We start from the raw sequence: 17166 nt of genomic DNA, 5'->3' as shown, positions 1-17166 counted from the left end.
TGGAGGCAACAAGCAAAGTCACGGAAGCGCACACCCCCTTTCCTGCATCAAACAAATCCATGTTGTCTTCGTCTTTTCTTGAGCTGGTTAGAGCCAACAGCGCCCAGGCATCGGTTTTCTTTTTGCTATCTTACTATTTCCGAGGTGGCCAACTACAATCATCACATCGCAAAGGGAGAATTCAGCGCCACCAGATAACGACCTCAAAATGAGGTTTGAAACGCACACAGAGCGACTATAGGATCGCCAAAACGAGGCTTTCAATACAATGCGCGAAGCTATTGGAAACATCAGAATGAGGCTTGGAATACACAGAGCGACAGCCTACGAGCCGGCTCCGGTTGCGCATGAGCTAACGCTTCTCCCTCCCCCGTACTTCCGAGAGAGATCCCGCGCGAGCCAGTAAATGAGCGAAGGAAAGCAGCGCGGGTAAGAGGAAAGAGACGGGGCTAATCAGCGATGCTGAGTTTCGTTACCCTTTTGCACGTTCTGTCCAACTTGAACCTGTAACACCTCCTTCCCTTTCGCTCTACTCACAACAGATAGTACAATACACATTGCAACACCGTCTCTCGTGTATACACTGTTGTCTCTCACCCACACTCTTTCCCCTATTCTACTGCTGCCTTTCTCATGAAACGCTGTGATAGTTTATTGCTCTTCTCTCTCTGTGTTATTCAAACTGTATACACTATAGTTCGATCTTACCTAGGTTGTAGCAAATCAGTATTTATGGCAGCAGGATATTAAATCTTTATCTCACTGGAACTGGAGGTCCTGAAGAGCAGAAGGAAAACTGCATCTAAAAGAAACAAAACAGCAACAGGTGTACTGGATTGACATAGAGTTTCTAAGCCATATGCTTCTTTTTAGGATGAAATAATCTGTGTTCCAATAAGATTAGGATGTAGTCTAGAAAAGATGTGAATATCAGAAAACAAAAAATGGAAGTGACACTACTTGTTTTAAAGCAAAGGTGATTCAAAACTGCCACTCATATACATGAGATATGTATATGAGCCACAGTTTTCAATCACCTTTGCTTTAAAACAAGTAGTGTCACTTCCATTTTTTTTGTTTTTTGGTAGTCACATCTTTTCTAGACTACATCCTACGTTCCGAGCCCTACCAGCTTTTTTCAGATAAGTTTTCACGTTTTGAATTTACACGTTGATTATTTTGAATATGAATTTGGACACCATGTCTCGCATGCAATGATTAGAGGTGATTACTTCAGGCGCTCCATCATGCGGACTTGTTCCGCAGTCTGACAACCAATTCTCTGAGCACTTAAAGAGATATGTATATGAGCGGCAATTTTGAATCACCTTTGCTTAAAATAAGTAGTGTCACTTTTATTTTTTGTTTTTTGGTATTCGCTTCTTTTGGAAGTGAGTTGTGAGTTTTGTTTCCCCGATCCTTTTGTGTCTAGAAAAGATGTACATCTGCTTATATGTGGTGAGCTCACAATTTGTTGTTCATGAGTTTGTTGTGTTTTTTGTTTTTTTTTGGTAGCTAAAGATGTCCACAAGTACAGAGTCCTTTTATGTAAAGTTTGTGAAGTCTTCAGAAAATACTGAATTCTTTTTTAAAGCACATGAGGTAAGACATGTTAATTGTTTTGTAAGAGCTCACTGCTGTTTCTCCAGTCTAATTATAAATGACAAATGTTGGAAAAGTTAGTGAGGGATATGTAAAGTCAAGTCAGTGCCCTACTACTAGACAGTCTTAACTGTTCACTTATGGGGGGTGGCAGCACAGCATTTTTCATAACTGTGGATCTTTGCTGAAGATCTGCTGCATCCCACTCCCTTCAGAAAGCAAATTGCATCGGAAGGGGTAAAATCTGGCAGCCTTCTGCTGCACTACCTTCACTTTGGTGACACATGTTTGGTTGAGGTGGAGGAGGGTGATTAGGGCAGTGATGGTAGGAGGAAAGTAAGAGAGAGGGAGATGCTGGACCCCCTTGAGGAGGAACATTAAGGAAAGAGATATGTGCTGGACATCTTGGGGGAGGAGGGGAGATGTTGAACCCTGTGAGGAGGTGGTAGGGAAGGAGAGATGCTGGAGACCTGTAAAGGGGTGGAACAGGGCCTTGAGCTACACTAGGGGATAGATTTTTATCCCAGGACAAGCAGGCATGATATTCTCACATGTGGGGTGACGTCATCTACGGAGCCCCAGCGCGGACAGCTTTTCAAGCAAACTTGATTGAAGTTTCAAGTTTGCTATGCTGCACCACGCATGTGCATGCCTTCTTGCCCACTAGAGGGCGCATCCCCACCTCGTGGTCCTCAGTTCAGTCTTTTCCGCGGAGCCAGAAGCCCTGTGGAATTTGTGCTCTCTTCTATTTTGCCTTCTGACACCGCGGCTGAGTGTTTCTTTCTCGGTCGCTGTGCTTACTTTGTTTTTTTATTTGTTTGTGTATAAGTTTTCGTAAAAAAAAAAAAAAAAAAAAAGATTTTTCGTTCGGCTCCGGGGGCTCCCGGTAGCCGCGGCCGCGGGACCTTGTTCGTTCCCGGCCGTTTTTTGTGTCCATGTCCCGTTCCTTGACGGGCTTTAAAAAGTGCACCCGGTGCGATCGGCTCCTTTCGATCACCGATCCCCACCGGTGGTTCTTACTTTGTCTGGGTCCTGAGCACCCGACCGACTCCTGCACTCGGTGCTCTACTTTTCAGCAGAGGGCTCTCCGCCGCCGTCGCGCTCGTATGGCAGAGCTCTTTGCTGTGGTCCCCGCGGCGGGGAAGGCCTCGACTTCGGCCCCGGCCTTGACCTCGGCCTCGACTCCCTCGACCTCGCCCTGACAGCCCACTTCGTTGAAGCCGGTGTCCTCGACCCCGAAGTCGACGACGGGTAAGTCCTCACTTCCTTCTTCTGTTCCAGCCTCGAAGAAGCCATCCTCGGGCTCATCGACGGGGGCGGGTGGGTCGTCCTTGGCCCCGCCCCGAGCGTCGAAGTCGGGTGCCCCGCGGGAATACTCGAGACCGAGGTCGCCCTCGAGGGAGCACCCGCCGGCCCCGGATCTGCCGGCTATGATGGGGGTTCCCGTCTTTAAGGACTTACTCCGTGCGCTCATTGCCTCGGAGCTGTCCAGTGCCCTCACGCACCTCCAGCCAACTTCGGCCTCGTCTGCCCCGGCGTCGGCTGCCTCGGTCTCGGTACCCTCGACTTCGGCCCCCGGGGGGGCTTCGGCCTCGGCCCCAACCTTGCCCTCGACCTCGGTTGACCAGCCTGAGCGGAGCGTGCGGCCTCAGGACAAGGTGCGGAGGGTTCGGAGGATCTCTTCCTCTTCGTCCTCGTCGAGGTCCTCCCGGGGCTCCTCGCCCTCGGGTCGGCCTCGGGCGAAGCGTCGGCTGAGGAAGCCCAAACGTCAACGGGCCTCTCCTCGACGACGCGGTCGCTCCTCGCCGACCGGGGCGGAGACCCTACGGGTCTCCGAGCTCCGCCTCGATAATCCGAGGCTTTTCCGTTCCTCCGAGGTTGAGTGTTCGAGGGACTCTTCGCCGAGACGGAAGGGGCGTGCCTCGGTGCCCCATACCCCGGGGACTTCCCGCAGGGGTTCCTCGGGGCATGGGCGGTCCCCGACCCCGTCGAGGTCGCTCGGTGTGGCTTGTTGGGGTTCGGGGTCTGGCACGGGTAAGGAACCTCGTTACTCCCGTGAGGCTTCCCCTTCCTTCTTGGCGACGAGGGCTTCTCGATCTCCCTCTCCGCCTTCGAAGCCCTCCTCCTTTTCTAGATTTGTGCTTGATATGGGGAGGGCTTTGGACCTTGATCTGGGGTCAGGTTCTCAATACACAAAGGAATTTTTGGAGGAGCAGGATTTGCCCTCTCCCCCCAGAGAGACTCCTCGGCTGCCTCTCAACAAGGTTCTCCACCAGACCTTCCTGAGGAACTTGGACTCCCCTCTTACAGTCACAGCGGTTCCATCAAAGATGGAGTCTAAGTACCGCACAGTCCCTTGCAAGGGCTTCGATAAAGCACAGCTGTCCCACCAGTCGTTGCTGGTGGAGTCGGCGTTGAAGAAGTCCTAGCCTTCTAGGGTCTCTGCTGCGGTCCCCCCCGGACGGGAGGGACGGACCCTGGACAAGTTTGGTCGTCGCCTCTATTCCAATTCCATGATGGCTGCCAGGGTCCTTAATTACGCATTCACCTTCTCGTCCTATTTAAGGCAGATGGTGAAGGCGTTGCCCAGGTATTATGGGGTCATGCCGGATTCCCATAAGGGGGATTTTGGTACCTTTATGGCCAATTTGTCTCAGCTGCGTCTCTACCTTTTTCACGCAGTTTACGACGCGTTTGAGTTGGCCTCTCGTGTATCCGCCTTTGCGGTGGCGATGCGCCGTTTCGCATGGCTCCGTACCCTGGATATGGACCCGAACTTGCAAGAACGTCTGGCCAATCTTCCATGTGTTGGCTCCGAGTTGTTCGATGAGTCCTTGGAGGCGGTGACCAAACGCTTGTCTGAACATGAGCGCTCTATCGCCTCATTGGTCCGTCCTAAACCCCGGGCCCCGCCGCAGAAGCCATTTAGACCTCCTCCGCGGCGATGCCCGCAGAAGTCGACGCCGGCTTTCTCGAGGCCTCCGCCCCGGCGTCCCCCTCAGCAGGGCAGAGCGTCCCAACCAAAGCCTCAGGCGCAAGGGGCGTGTAAACCGGCTCTGTCTTTTTGACGTGATGTGCGGTTGGGGGCGGGCCCCCTCCGCACTGTCAAAGGACCCCCTTCCTATCGGGGGCCGATTGCAGGCCTTTCTTCCAGCCTGGGCCAAGATCACGTCGGATGCTTGGGTGCTCCGGATCATCTCCGAGGGTTACTCGCTAAACTTCTTAGCCATGCCGCCAGAACATCCGCCGGGGGCTTCTCTTGGCTGTCGAGACCAGCTTCCTCTTCTCCTGTCGGAAGCCAGGTCCTTGTTGAGCCTTCGGGCGGTGGAGCCGGTGCCCCCGAACCAAAGGGGACGGGGGTTTTACTCCCGTTACTTTTTGGTCCCGAAGAAGACAGGGGACTTACGCCCCATTCTGGACCTCTGGAGGCTCAACAAGTTCCTTGTCCGGGAGAAGTTCCGTATGTTGTCCCTTCCAGTCCTGTACCCTCTGTTAGAATCGGGGGACTAGATGTGCTCCCTGGACTTGAAGGAGGCATATACTCATGTTCCGGTGCATCCCGCCTTCCGCAAGTTCCTCAGGTTTTAGGTGGGGGGGTTGCACCTCCAGCATCGGGTCCTCCCCTTTGGTCTGGCTTCGTCCCCTTGAGTCTTCACGAAGTGTATGGTGGTGGTCACGGCGGCCCTGAGATCTCGGGGGCTGCAGGTCTTCCCCTACCTGGATGATTGGTTGATCAAGGCGTCCTCCAAGGAAGGGGTTATTTCAGCGACCCGTCAGACTATCATCTTCCTTCAACGTCTGGGGTTCGAAGTGAACTTCCCCAAGTCTCAGTTGTGCCCGGCTCAATCCCTTCAGTTTATCGGGGCCGTGCTGGACACGGTTCGCCTCCGTTCGTTCCTCCCCCCGCCACGGTTGGAGGCCCTGCTTCGATTAAGTCGACAGGTTTCGTTGCTGCCCTCAGTTCCGGCACAGCGCCTGATGGTTCTGCTCGGCCACATGGCGTCGACGGTCCATGTCACTCCGTTCGCCCGTTCGCACCTGAGGCTTCCTCAGTGGACCTTGGCCTCCCAGTGGCGTCAGGATCGGGACCCAGTCTCCTCCCCTATAACAGTGACTCCTTCCTTGAGACGCTCGCTCCAACTCTTCCAATCTTTCCGGGGGTTTGCTCTTTCTCGTTCCTCCGCATCGCAAGGTCCTGACCACGGACTCTTCGTAGTACGCGTGGGGAGCTCATCTGGACGGTCTGCGGACTCAAGGTCTATGGTCGGCAGAGGACCGGAGTTGTCACATCAATGTTTTAGAACTTCGTGCCATTTTTCTGGCTGCTCGAGCGTTCTGCCACCTGCTGCACGATCAGGTAGTCCTCGTGCAGACGGACAACCAGGTGGCCATGTATTATGTGAACAAACAAGGGGGAATGGGCTCTTGGTCCCTGTGCCGGGAAGCCCTGCGCCTTTGGGAATGGGCGGTCTCCCAGAACATCTTCCTGCGGGCGGTTTACATTCAGGGAGAGAAGAATTGTCTGGCCGACAAACTCAGTCGTCTTCTCCAGCCGCACGAGTGGTTGCTAAACTCCCGAGTTCTGCGCGAGGTCTTCGACCGCTGGGGGACTCCTCAGGTGGATCTGTTTGCCTCCCCGGAGACTCACAAACTGCCCCTCTATTGTTCTCGGATGTACTCCCCGGACCGTCTCGAGGCCGATGCCTTTCTTCTCGACTGGGGAGGGAGGTTCCTTTATGCGTTTCCTCCTTTCCCTCTGATCTTGAGGACGTTGGTTCATCTCAAGTCGTCCAGAGCCACTATGATTCTCATTGCGCCTCGTTGGCCTCGTCAGCACTGGTTCTCCCTGCTCCTTCAACTCAGTGTCAGGGAGCCTCTGCTTCTGCCTGTTTTTCCCTCTCTGCTGTCTCAGAGTCGGGGTTCGCTGTTGCATCCCAATCTTCAGTCTTTACATCTGACGGCTTGGTTCCTTTCCCCATGACTTCACAGGTTTCTCAGTCTGTGAGGGAGGTTCTGGAAGCCTCGCGCAAGGTCTCGACTAGGCTTTGTTATTCTCAGAAGTGGACCAGATTTTCTTCCTGGTGTTCCTCGAACCATCTGGATCCGAGTTCGGTTCCGGTGTCTTCGGTTCTGGAATATTTGTTGCATTTGTCCAAGTCTGGGCTGAAGACGACTTCCATTAGGGTGCATCTCAGTGCGATTGCTGCTTTCCATCGGCATCTCGAGGGTCGATCTCTCTCTCTTCATCCTCTGGTGATTCATGAGGGGTCTAGTGAATGTTAATCCTCCTTTGAAACCTCCTCCTGTAGTTTGGGATCTTAATGTGGTTTTGGCTCAACTGATGAAGCCTCCCTTCGAGCCTATTGACAAATCTCATCTTAAGTTTCTCACTTGGAAGGTGATCTTTTTGCTTGTGCTCACGTCCACTCGTCGGATTAGCGAGCTGCAGGCTTTGGTTGCGGACCCGCATGTGTTCCATCATGACAAGGTGGTTCTTCGCACCCATCCTAAATTTTTACCTAAGGTTGTGTCTAATTTCCACCTCAATCAGTCCATTGTTCTTCCGGTGTTTTTTCCGAAGCCCCACTCTCATCCTGGGGAGGCAGCGCTTCACACGCTTGACTGTAAGAGAGCGTTGGCCTTTTATCTTCAACGCACCAAGTCTCATCGGAAGGTTCCTCAATTATTTTTGTCCTTTGATCCTAATCGGTTGGGACGTCCTGTTTCCAAGCGCACCTTGTCCAACTGGTTGGCTGCTTGTATTTCTTTTTGCTACGCTCAGGCTGGTCTCAAGCTTCATGGTCGGGTCACGGGACATAAGGTCCGAGCGATGGCAGCTTCTGTGGCGTTCCTCCGGTCTACTCCGGTGGAGGATATCTGCAAGGCTGCCACTTGGTCTTCGGTTCATACTTTCACCTCCCACTACTGCCTGGATACGTTATCCAGGAGTGACGGCCGGTTTGGCCAGTCAGTTTTGCGAAATCTGTTTTCCTAAATTGCCATCCTCCCACCTGCCCTTTTTTGGTTGGCTTGGAGGTCACCCACATGTGAGAATATCATGCCTGCCTGTCCTGGGATAAAGCACAGTTACTTACCGTAACAGGTGTTATCCAGGGACAGCAGGCATATATTCTCACAACCCGCCCTCCTCCCTGGGGATGGCTTCTTTGCTGGCTATGGAACTGAGGACCACGAGGTGGGGATGCGCCCTCTAGTGGGCAAGAAGGCATGCACATGCGTGGTGCAGCATAGCAAACTTGAAACTTCAATCAAGTTTGCTTGAAAAGCTGTCCGCGCTGGGGCTCTGTAGATGACGTCACCCCACATGTGAGAATATATGCCTGCTGTCCCTGGATAACACCTGTTACGGTAAGTAACTGTGCTTTTTGGGCCTAGCATGCCTGACAACCTAACAGTAAGTGGTAATCAGCAGCCAAATTTACAACTGTGAAAATCAAGCTTTCCCAAATTATTGTTGCTCTTTTGGTTTGGGGGGGGGGGGGGGAGGCAAAAGCTCCGTCCCAGACTCTACCCCTTAATAAGAGTACTGTACTTGTAAATGCCATTTTTTCCATTCATTTTTCATATACTGTATACACAATATAATCTTATTATCAATATACATAATGGAAACCACAAAATTAAACTACACAAAGCACAGTCATTTTCCCCTCCCTACTCCTGCACAGCATTTCTTCCTCTCTCCTCCACCCCCATATGCAAAGTCTTCCTCTCTTTCACTGTCCACCATCTCTCTCTCTCTCTCTCTCTCTCTCTCTCATTTCCTCCCTTTCTGCAACAGGAGTAGGGAGCGAGAGAGGGGAGGGATCCAGGGTACCTTTCTCCAAGTCCCTTTACTGCCACATCCAACATTTCTCCCTCTCTTATCCCCCGAACTGTGTACAACATTTTTTTGCCAATGCCCACCAGCACCATACCCAACATTTCTCCTACCACCACTCTCCAGCACCATGCCACATATTTTCCTCCACTCCCTCCACCACCATCCATGCCCAACATTCCTCCCTCTTGCATCCCTTTCCATCTATTCCACTGTTCCCTCCCCATCTTAACCAACATTTCTCTCTCTCAACCTCACTTCTCTCCCACCACCATGTTCGACAATTCTCTCCCTCCCAACAATTCTCCTCTTTCTTCCTTCCCCCATGTATATACCATCTCTTTTCCTCTCACACCCATGTTCAACAATTCTCACTTTCTATTCCCTCCCCCACCTCAGCATCTTTTTCCTCCTTCCCTTCATCCTATGTCTCAAGGTCATGCCCCCTCCCTCCCTCCTGTGTCCCAAGTTTGTGCCCCCTCTCTCCCTTGTGTCCCAACATGTTCCCTTCTCTCCATTCTGTGCCCCAGGTTCATGCCCTTCCCTCCTTCGTCATAAGTTCACACTCCCTTCCTTGTCTCAGTGCGCCATTCCCCTCCCTTCTGTGTCCCAGTGCACCCGTCTCCCTCTATCCCTCCTTTTGTGACCCAACACACCTCGCTCCCTCCCTCCCTTGTCCCAAGTTCATGCCCCCTCCCAAGGGTGTGTACCTGTATTCTGGCTGGCTCTAAGACATCCAAGTAGGCCTCCTCCTCCTCCCCTCCTTCCTTCCAGCCGCACTTCTTTCTCACAAAGCCACAGCAGCAGCAGAGTATGGCCAGAGGTCCTGGTGTGCTGGCTGCGTGGCCCACTACGAAAAGGTGTGCGGCCATGCATCTTAGAGGGAACATTGCTTTATTCCTTTTCACTTTTTATCTAATCAAATTTCTATCTCCTTCTCTCACCCCTAGCTTTCACATTTATCCTTCTATTCCCTTTTATCTGCTTCCTATTCCCACATTTCTATCCAAATATACTCATTCTGCTCATTCATCTCCTTGACAACTCTCCCACATGGATCCACCATTTCTAGCATTTCCCCTCCTTGTTGCTTACTCCACCCTTGTAACCCACATTTCCTTCCTCTCTTTCTTTCTCTCTCCCTCCCACAAGTCCAACATCTCTCGTTTCTGCCCTTCCACTCCCTCCTCCAAAGTATGACATTTTTCCTTCCAACCCCCATTCCATATCCGCTCTGCCTTTCCCTGTCCATCTCTTCTCTTCCTCCTCTGCTCTCCCTGATTAGTCCATCTTTCCTGCCCCTTCTGCTTCTTCCCCTGAATCTCCTTCCCTTTCCACATTTGCCCTCTCCACCAAATCCATCTCTCCCTCTCTCCATTTTGCCCCTCCATATCCATCTCTCCCTCCCTTTCACCCCTTCTACCATCTCTCCTTGACACCCTCTGCCTTCCCCATGTCCTTTTCTCCCTCTGTTGCTCCCTCTGTCATCCTCCCAAATCCATCTTTCATTGTACTCCTTCTACCCCCCTCTGCCACCTCTCCCTGTGATCCTTCTACCTTCTCTGCCGTCCCTGTCCATCTCTCCCTGTCCCTCACAAATATGACATCTTTCCCTCCTCCCCTTACTATTCCTGAGTGTCACATCTCTCCCACCTTCCCTCATTTGAATTCAACATCTCTCCCAAGTCCTATTTACCTTCTATCCCTCCCCCAAATCTGGCGGCACCAGGCAGCACTCTCTTGGAAGTGGCATCTTCCTGCTGGTCAGCTTTCTCCACCGTGAACTCTCTCCATCTTTTCCTTCCCCCCCACGCGTCTATTCCACATTGCCTGCAATTGTCACTGGGCAGAGGAAAAGACTCTCAATGCCCACTGCCGGCAACCTCTCTCCACTACCCGCCCCAGCAGAAACAGGAAGTTGTCAGAGGGGGGACGGGCAGTGGACAAAAGACGCCGGTGGCAGGGCGCCACCTAGAATCGGTTCCTCCTCCTGAAAACATCTGAAAGAAATGCAAAGTAGACACGCCGGGGGGGGGATGGGTTGAGAAGAGGAGTAGATGGCGGGGAATGATCCGCAGCAGAGAGAGCTGACCAGCAGATATGCTGGCCGGCAGGAAGATGCCACTTCCATTAAAGTGCTGCCTGTGTCGATTCACCGTCAGCCCTGTTGCCACCAGCAATTTTTGGGACAGCCGTGCCCCCCCCCCCCCAGCAATTTTTGGGGAGGCCAGGGCCCCCCCATTCTGGCACCTAAATTTGCAACATAAGCTGCTACTTCTGGGAAAATATTCCATAATTTCACCTATCTTAGAATAAAATAAACTCTACTTATGAAGGTGGTGAAATCTGTTGTGTATAATTAATCTTTTATTGCTTTTTTAAATAAAAATCATTAGTCAATTGTCTATACCATTTATCAATATGGGCTCTTTTACTATCTGTGTTAAGCAGCTAGTATGGGTTTTACCGTGCAGTACAATAGATGTCATTGCAGACCCATGGTAACATCAATCCTACATTTAAACTAGCTAGGGGAAGGTGATATGAACATGTTTAGAGGTGTGGCTGATGGTGACAGCTAGCACACCTGTTGGTATTGAGTACTGTCACTACTGTCTATAACATGTCTGTATATTCTGCCACACTACCAGCAGTCACAGCCCTAGCCGCGATCAGCTCTTCCCTCCTAGCTTCCCCACCTCCCCATTCCATATCCTCTGGATCTGATCCTCCAACTCCCCCAATTTTGATACACCAGTCCCTTCCCCAACTTCCTGGACTTCCTCCACCTCTGAGTCTTACCTGGAGGTAAGGTCTAGTGATCTGATAGCAATTGAAATCCAGGAGATTCACATCTCTGCTTGGTAGCAACTATGCGATCACCTTTCATTATTCTGGAGGCAGCTTGTTTTCCACTTAACACTACCATATTTGTGCATACTAGCACATTTACCTCATGTCCCTTTTTATAAAACGGACCCTTTTTAATAGTAATGTGTATTAACAGCAGCAATTCAATTTAGTACATCTAGATTTTAGGGCCTTCTTACTAAGTTGTATGAGGCACTAATTTATTGCATAATGCAGCTTAAAATGGAATTCTACAGGACAAATCTGCACACACTATAACCATGTGCAGTTGTTTGGGGCTTTTTTGAGGAGGCATATCAGGGGGTGGAGAATGGTCGTTCCTGCGTTAATCAGCTGAATATAGCTGCTTTACCGTGCATTGACTGGGAATACCACAGGAGCCTTAACCACTGACAAAATGGGTACAGATAAGTGCTTGGTTGGAAAATATATTTAATGGCTATGTGCTAATGGCAACATTAGCACATGGCCATTAATACAAAAAATAGAAAAAGTTCATTTTTATGGGTGTGGGGAAAAAACCTTCACAAGGGCACACTAAGGCCTCTTTTTGCTGCAGCTTACCTTAGTAATCCACTGTTTGTGCACTCTCAATAAGCAACTTTTAAGGTTATAAATGTTACTGTTACTGTTCATAGATTTCAAACTTGGGGTTACTCACTCTTCAGTGTATATTATAGAAATTAGGGTCTGTTGTAAAGAAATATCTGATATATTAGATTTTTTTTTTTTTGGTTTCTAATAGTTTAAAAGATATGCATCCATGCCAACTGTTTTGATGATACTGTGGACTGATCACTCTTTGTTCAATGTATACCAGATTTTTTTTTATTATTATTAAGGCCATATTATGAGTCTTCTTAATTAGCTGCAGTTTAAATACATACAGTAGTTTAGAATCTCTTCCCTTATGCTCTACTGATAAGGCAGTTTCTGCTTGGAACACAACTTTAAAAGAATCACTTGATTTGGTTGCCTCAGAGAAAATTGTTTATATTAAGAGTTGTTTTAACCTGTGTTCTTGGAGATCTGCCCCATTGAAATGCAATACTTCAGGAGTTGCATCAGTCAGAGTGGAAACATCGGATCCTGAAAACTGACTCCCATAAAATACATTTAGTTGAATACATAAAGACTTCTGGTGCATTAAGAAGACCTATGAGAATTGTTTCCCACAGCCTGGTTTTTTAACCTCTCTGAAAAAGGATGAGGTGAAAGTAGGTCCTGATAAATACACTAATTTTTTGAGTGTTAAAATGGAGTTGTTTTAAAAACAATTTGTGACTTTGCAATTGTCTGGTGAGATTTCTTCCTCAGATACTGAAAATTGACAGTTTTGAGATAGGTGATTCTATAATATCTCCTCTTACCTCTTTAATAAATATTTATTTTGCTTCTGGGGCAATTGGCTGCAATTTTAAAAACAGTTGAGGCCTTTATTTTAAAAAAATCTTTAGATCCACCTGTTTCAAAAATTATTGCAAAGGTTGTTCCAGTGCAATAGGTGTGTCATTCTGGACAAGCGGGTTATCTCCCCATGGCTGTGAGCCTCTGCAGAAGGAATCCACTTTCATGGAGACGGTTTGATCTGTCATAGCAGTGGTTACTCCAGGAGAGTTTCTGGATCTGATGGAGGACACAGAAAGTTCCTAAGATTTCATGTTCTAGAACAGCATTTTCGGTTCTCTGCCTTGCCCTTTAGCCTAGCCACAGCTTCCTGCATATTCACCAAAGTGATGGTGGTAGTGGGTCTCCAGGTACATCCCTACCTGGATGACTGGCTGTTCTGGGTCCCCTTGTTGTACACAGTAGATCAGGTGATCGGAGTCCTTTGAGGGTCTGGGTTGAATTGTAAATTACAGAAAGAGCCATTTGTCTCTGACACAATCCCTGCAGTACCTAGGTGTCTTGTTCTATATGGCTGTAGGCCGTGTATATCTTCAGAGACTTGTCTGAGATTTGAGTACCTGCTTGCCCGTCTCTCAGGTTTTCTTGGATTCATGTTTGGGGGAATAGTACTAGGGAAAGTGAGTCAGTTTGAGCATGGAAGCCATAACTAGTCTAATGCCATTAAGCAGCTTTTTTTAATCAGCCATGTGTGTAAACTAGCACCATTTTATAAATCAGTGAACCTTTTTACTATAAACAGTCACGAGAGCATTAATTGCTATTATTTTTTAATTTTCTTACAGGCAATCCAGCAGTTTCAATCTGATGAATTTCTTCAGACTATTGATGAAGAAGCAGTACTGAAAATAAAAGAGAGAGACAAATCACTCTATATTTGTGATCCTTTTAGTGGCAGTGCATTCAATCACCTAAATAAGGTTTGGTATCAGTGAAAGTGCCTTATTTTTCCTTCTTTGCTTTCTCCTTTCTTTTAAGGCAGCAATTCCCAACACAGTCCTTTGGGCACACCTAGTCCCATTGGGCTTTCAGGATTTTCACAATGAGTATGTATATTCATTGTGGATATCCTGAAAACCCAATGGGACTAGGTGTGCCCCGAAGGGCATGGCTGTGTTTTAAGACCTCTTTCTTTATTCCTTGCCTTCAAAGATGCATCATGTTCAACCTCTGGAATATTCCTTATTTCTTTAGCACTCTCCAGACCAGTAGAGGTTAACTTTACGAATGGGTATATATCTAATCATGACCAGCAGGTGGAGACTGAAAACAAAAACTTTGGGACAGTATATCCTAGCCCCTCCTCTCTATTTCCCTCAGTCTTCTTTCAGTCTCCAGCAGGTGTTGATGTGATCTGTACCCATCTCCCTTGGTAGGGCTGTTGGAATTTGTTTAGGGGGTTTATTGTCCCTGTTTTTGGCCGGACGGAGCTTGGACGGACTCTGTTTGGGGGTTCGTCCGACCTCGGGGGTGTCAAACCCGGCGGGTCTCGAGCGGGGTCCCTCCCCCCACTTCCTCCACCTCCCCATATTTTTTTAGAGGAGCCTCAGCAGTAAGCCTTGCCCCCTAAATCAAGCAAGGCATATTGCTTAGAGAGCCTGTGGAGTCTGTTCTGTAAAAAAAAAAAAAAATCCTGAGGTAGTGCTGGTCTGGAGGGTTGTATCCCTTTAAGAACACTGTATTTTACTGTATTTTTCATCTAACCGGCACTTTTTTTTTACAGCTAGGTCGCGTATGGAGCAATGAGCACTTCTAAAGGGAAAAAGTGCTCATTGTGCTCCAGACGCGAGGCACTCGCGGCCGGCCTGTGCAAGCGGTGTTCAGGCCGGTGCGGTGGAGGAGCTCCGTCGGCAGCGGCTGCAGGCGCCCAGAGCTCCCCGCCGATGGTGCCTCGCGAGTCGGCAGGGAACGGTGGAGAAGCCCGGTCTTCTCCGTCCGCCCACGGAGGGATTCCCCGAGCCGCCGACGGTCGGGTTTTAGAGGATTCCCTCTCAGCTGATATTTTGACAGCTGATGCCGGCTTGCCTGCTTTAGCGGCTGAGACTATTCAGGTCTCTCAGCCGCTGCAGGCTATGGAGGGAGCTGTTTTGGCGGGAAAGACGCCATCTTCTCTGTCTGGCCCCTCCATTTTGTCTTCCACCTCAGGTGACCTTCCCCCTGTTTTGTCTAAGCAGGGGCAGGTTTCTGCTGGGTCCCCTGCTGTGGCAGGGAGTCCCTTGGGACCCTCGGGGGGTTTTTCCCCTGATTTTTTCTTTTCTTTATGCAAAGCCTATTTTCAGGCGGCTGGGGGTCCCGGTTGCGCCCAGGGGGTTTCGGGGGGTGGGATTTCCTCCGCGCTCCCTGCGGCTTTGCCTCTCTCGTCTGACGTGACGTCCCCTCCGCCGCCTCTCTTGTCCAAGCGTCCGCGGGTGTCGTGGGACGAGGATTTGTGGTCGGAGGAACGTGTCGGTCTGGAGGAGGACCTGGACCCTTCTGAGGAATTCCAGGACCCTCTGGAGGGGACGGAAGCTGGCGGCGGGTTGTCGGGTTTCCCGTTCTCCAGTGACGAGGCGTCCGTGGTGCGCCTTTTTCAGAGAGATGAGCTGCCTGACCTTATTCAACAGGTTTCTTCGGTTTTGCGTTTTGAGAACGCGCCGCCGGAGACTCCGCGTGTGGGGGACCCTCTGTTACGAGGGATCCGTTCCGTTTCCCGCTCTTTTCCTATGCATCAGGATATTCGGGATATTATTCTTGAGCAGTGGAAAACGCCGGAGACGCCGTTTCGGCTGGCGCGCAGCATGGCTCGCCTGTATCCCATTCCTGAAGGGGATCGGGCTACGTTAGCTTCGCCAGTCGTGGATGCGGTGGTCTCGGCTATTTCCAAGCGGCATACCGTGCCTGTTGAGGGCGGTTCTGCCTTGCGGGACTCTGAGGAGCGCAAATTGGAGAACATCCTTAAGCAAAATTTTCAAGTCTCTGCCTTTGGGGTCCAGGCGGCTATTTGTGGGGGACTGGTCGCTCGCGCCGTGTTTCGGTGGGCGGAGCGGGTCTTGGATCGAGAGTCTGATGACTGGTCTCTGGTGGATCAGGAGGTGGCGAAGATTGAGATGGCTGCCTCATTCCTCTCTGATGCTCTGTATGACTTGGTGCGGATCTCGGCTAAGTCTATGGCTTTTGGCGTGGCCGCAAGGCGTGTGTTGTGGCTGCGCGCTTGGGCGGCGGATGCTGCGTCCAAAGCTAAGCTTACTAAATTTCCCTTTCGGGGGTCGTTTTTATTTGGAGAGGACTTGGATAAGTTGATTCAGACTCTGTCGGACTCGAAAGTTCCCCGTTTGCCGGAGGACCGTGCCCGCCCGGCGTCTCGGGGTGGTGCGGACCGGGGGCGTTTGCGGGAATTTCGCAAGTATCGCCCTGGGCGTGGGGCTGCTTCTTACCAGTCTCCGGGGTTTTCCCGGGGTCGGTTCTTCCAGCGCATGCAGCCCTTTCGGGGGGCCCGTCGGGGGGCAGGGAATCCCTCCGCCGGTTCCCCCGCTTCCCGTCCTGCACAATGACGCCTTGCCGGCGCCCCCCTTGGTTCCGGTGGGGGCCCGGCTGCGCGACTTTTTTTCCCAAATGGGCCGAGATCACGTCCGATCAGTGGGTCCTGGAGGTGGTGCGGGACGGTTATGCCCTGGAGTTCGCCCGCTCTCTGCCGGATTTTTTCCTCGCTTCTCCATGTCAGACTCCTGGGAAGACGCTGGCGTTTCACCAGACCCTTCAGCGCTTGCTAGATCTCAGGGCAGTTGTTCCAGTGCCCCCTCCGGAGTGGGGCACGGGCAGGTACTCCATTTACTTTGTGGTGCCCAAGAAGGAGGGGACTTTTCGGCCCATCCTCGATTTGAAAGGGGTCAACAGGGCTCTCAAGGTTCCTTCTTTCCGTATGGAAACGCTGCGGTCGGTCATTCTGGCGGTTCAGCCGGGGGAGTTTCTCACTTCTCTCGATCTGACGGAGGCCTACTTGCATGTTCCCATTCGGGCCTCTCATCAGCGTTTCCTGCGCTTTGCGATCTTGGGTCGGCACTATCAGTTCTGTGCGCTTCCCTTTGGGCTGGCCACGGCTCCCCGGACGTTCACCAAGGTGATGGTGGTCGTCGCGGCAGCCTTGCGGTCGGAGGGCATCCTGGTACACCCCTACCTGGACGACTGGTTAATTCGGGCCAAGTCGTTGCAGGAAAGCTCCCGGGTTACGGCTCGGGTGGTGGAGTTTCTCCGGTCGCTGGGCTGGGTGGTCAACCTTTCCAAGAGTCGGTTGGTTCCGGCTCAGCGTCTGGAGTACCTCGGGGTGCTGTTCGACACCTCCTTGGGGAAGGTCTTCCTCCGAGAGGCCCGGGTGAGCAAATTGCAATCTCAGATTCGCCTGCTTTTGGCGTCCCGGTGTCCTCGGGCGCGAGATTTCCTCCAGGTCCTGGGGTCGATGGCGGCATCCC

At 51.0% G+C, this 17166-nt stretch overlaps 1 protein-coding gene across 4 annotated transcripts in view; it reads left to right on the top strand.

The window, feature by feature from the left end:
- The first annotated feature begins 302 nt into the window (after window positions 1–302).
- The window catches only part of TOPBP1 (DNA topoisomerase II binding protein 1), a 302005-nt gene continuing 285141 nt past the window's right edge, over window positions 303–17166 (top strand). For 3 of the 4 annotated variants that reach the window (XM_033929986.1, XM_033929983.1, XM_033929987.1), the window contains exons 1-3: window positions 303–429; window positions 1516–1602; window positions 13507–13641. In XM_033929986.1, the coding sequence (XP_033785877.1) occupies window positions 1522–1602; window positions 13507–13641 (216 nt within the window). In that variant the 5' untranslated portion in view covers window positions 303–429; window positions 1516–1521. Of the gene's footprint in view, window positions 430–712; window positions 827–1515; window positions 1603–13506; window positions 13642–17166 lie in introns of all 4 variants that reach the window. The other variant, XM_033929985.1, reaches the window with a different exon arrangement.

This window comes from Geotrypetes seraphini, chromosome 2 (genome assembly GCF_902459505.1).
Source record: "Geotrypetes seraphini chromosome 2, aGeoSer1.1, whole genome shotgun sequence".
NCBI lineage: Eukaryota > Metazoa > Chordata > Amphibia > Gymnophiona > Dermophiidae > Geotrypetes > Geotrypetes seraphini.
The sequence above is the reverse complement of the archived record's forward strand: the minus strand, read 5'-3'. Positions and strand labels throughout refer to the sequence as shown.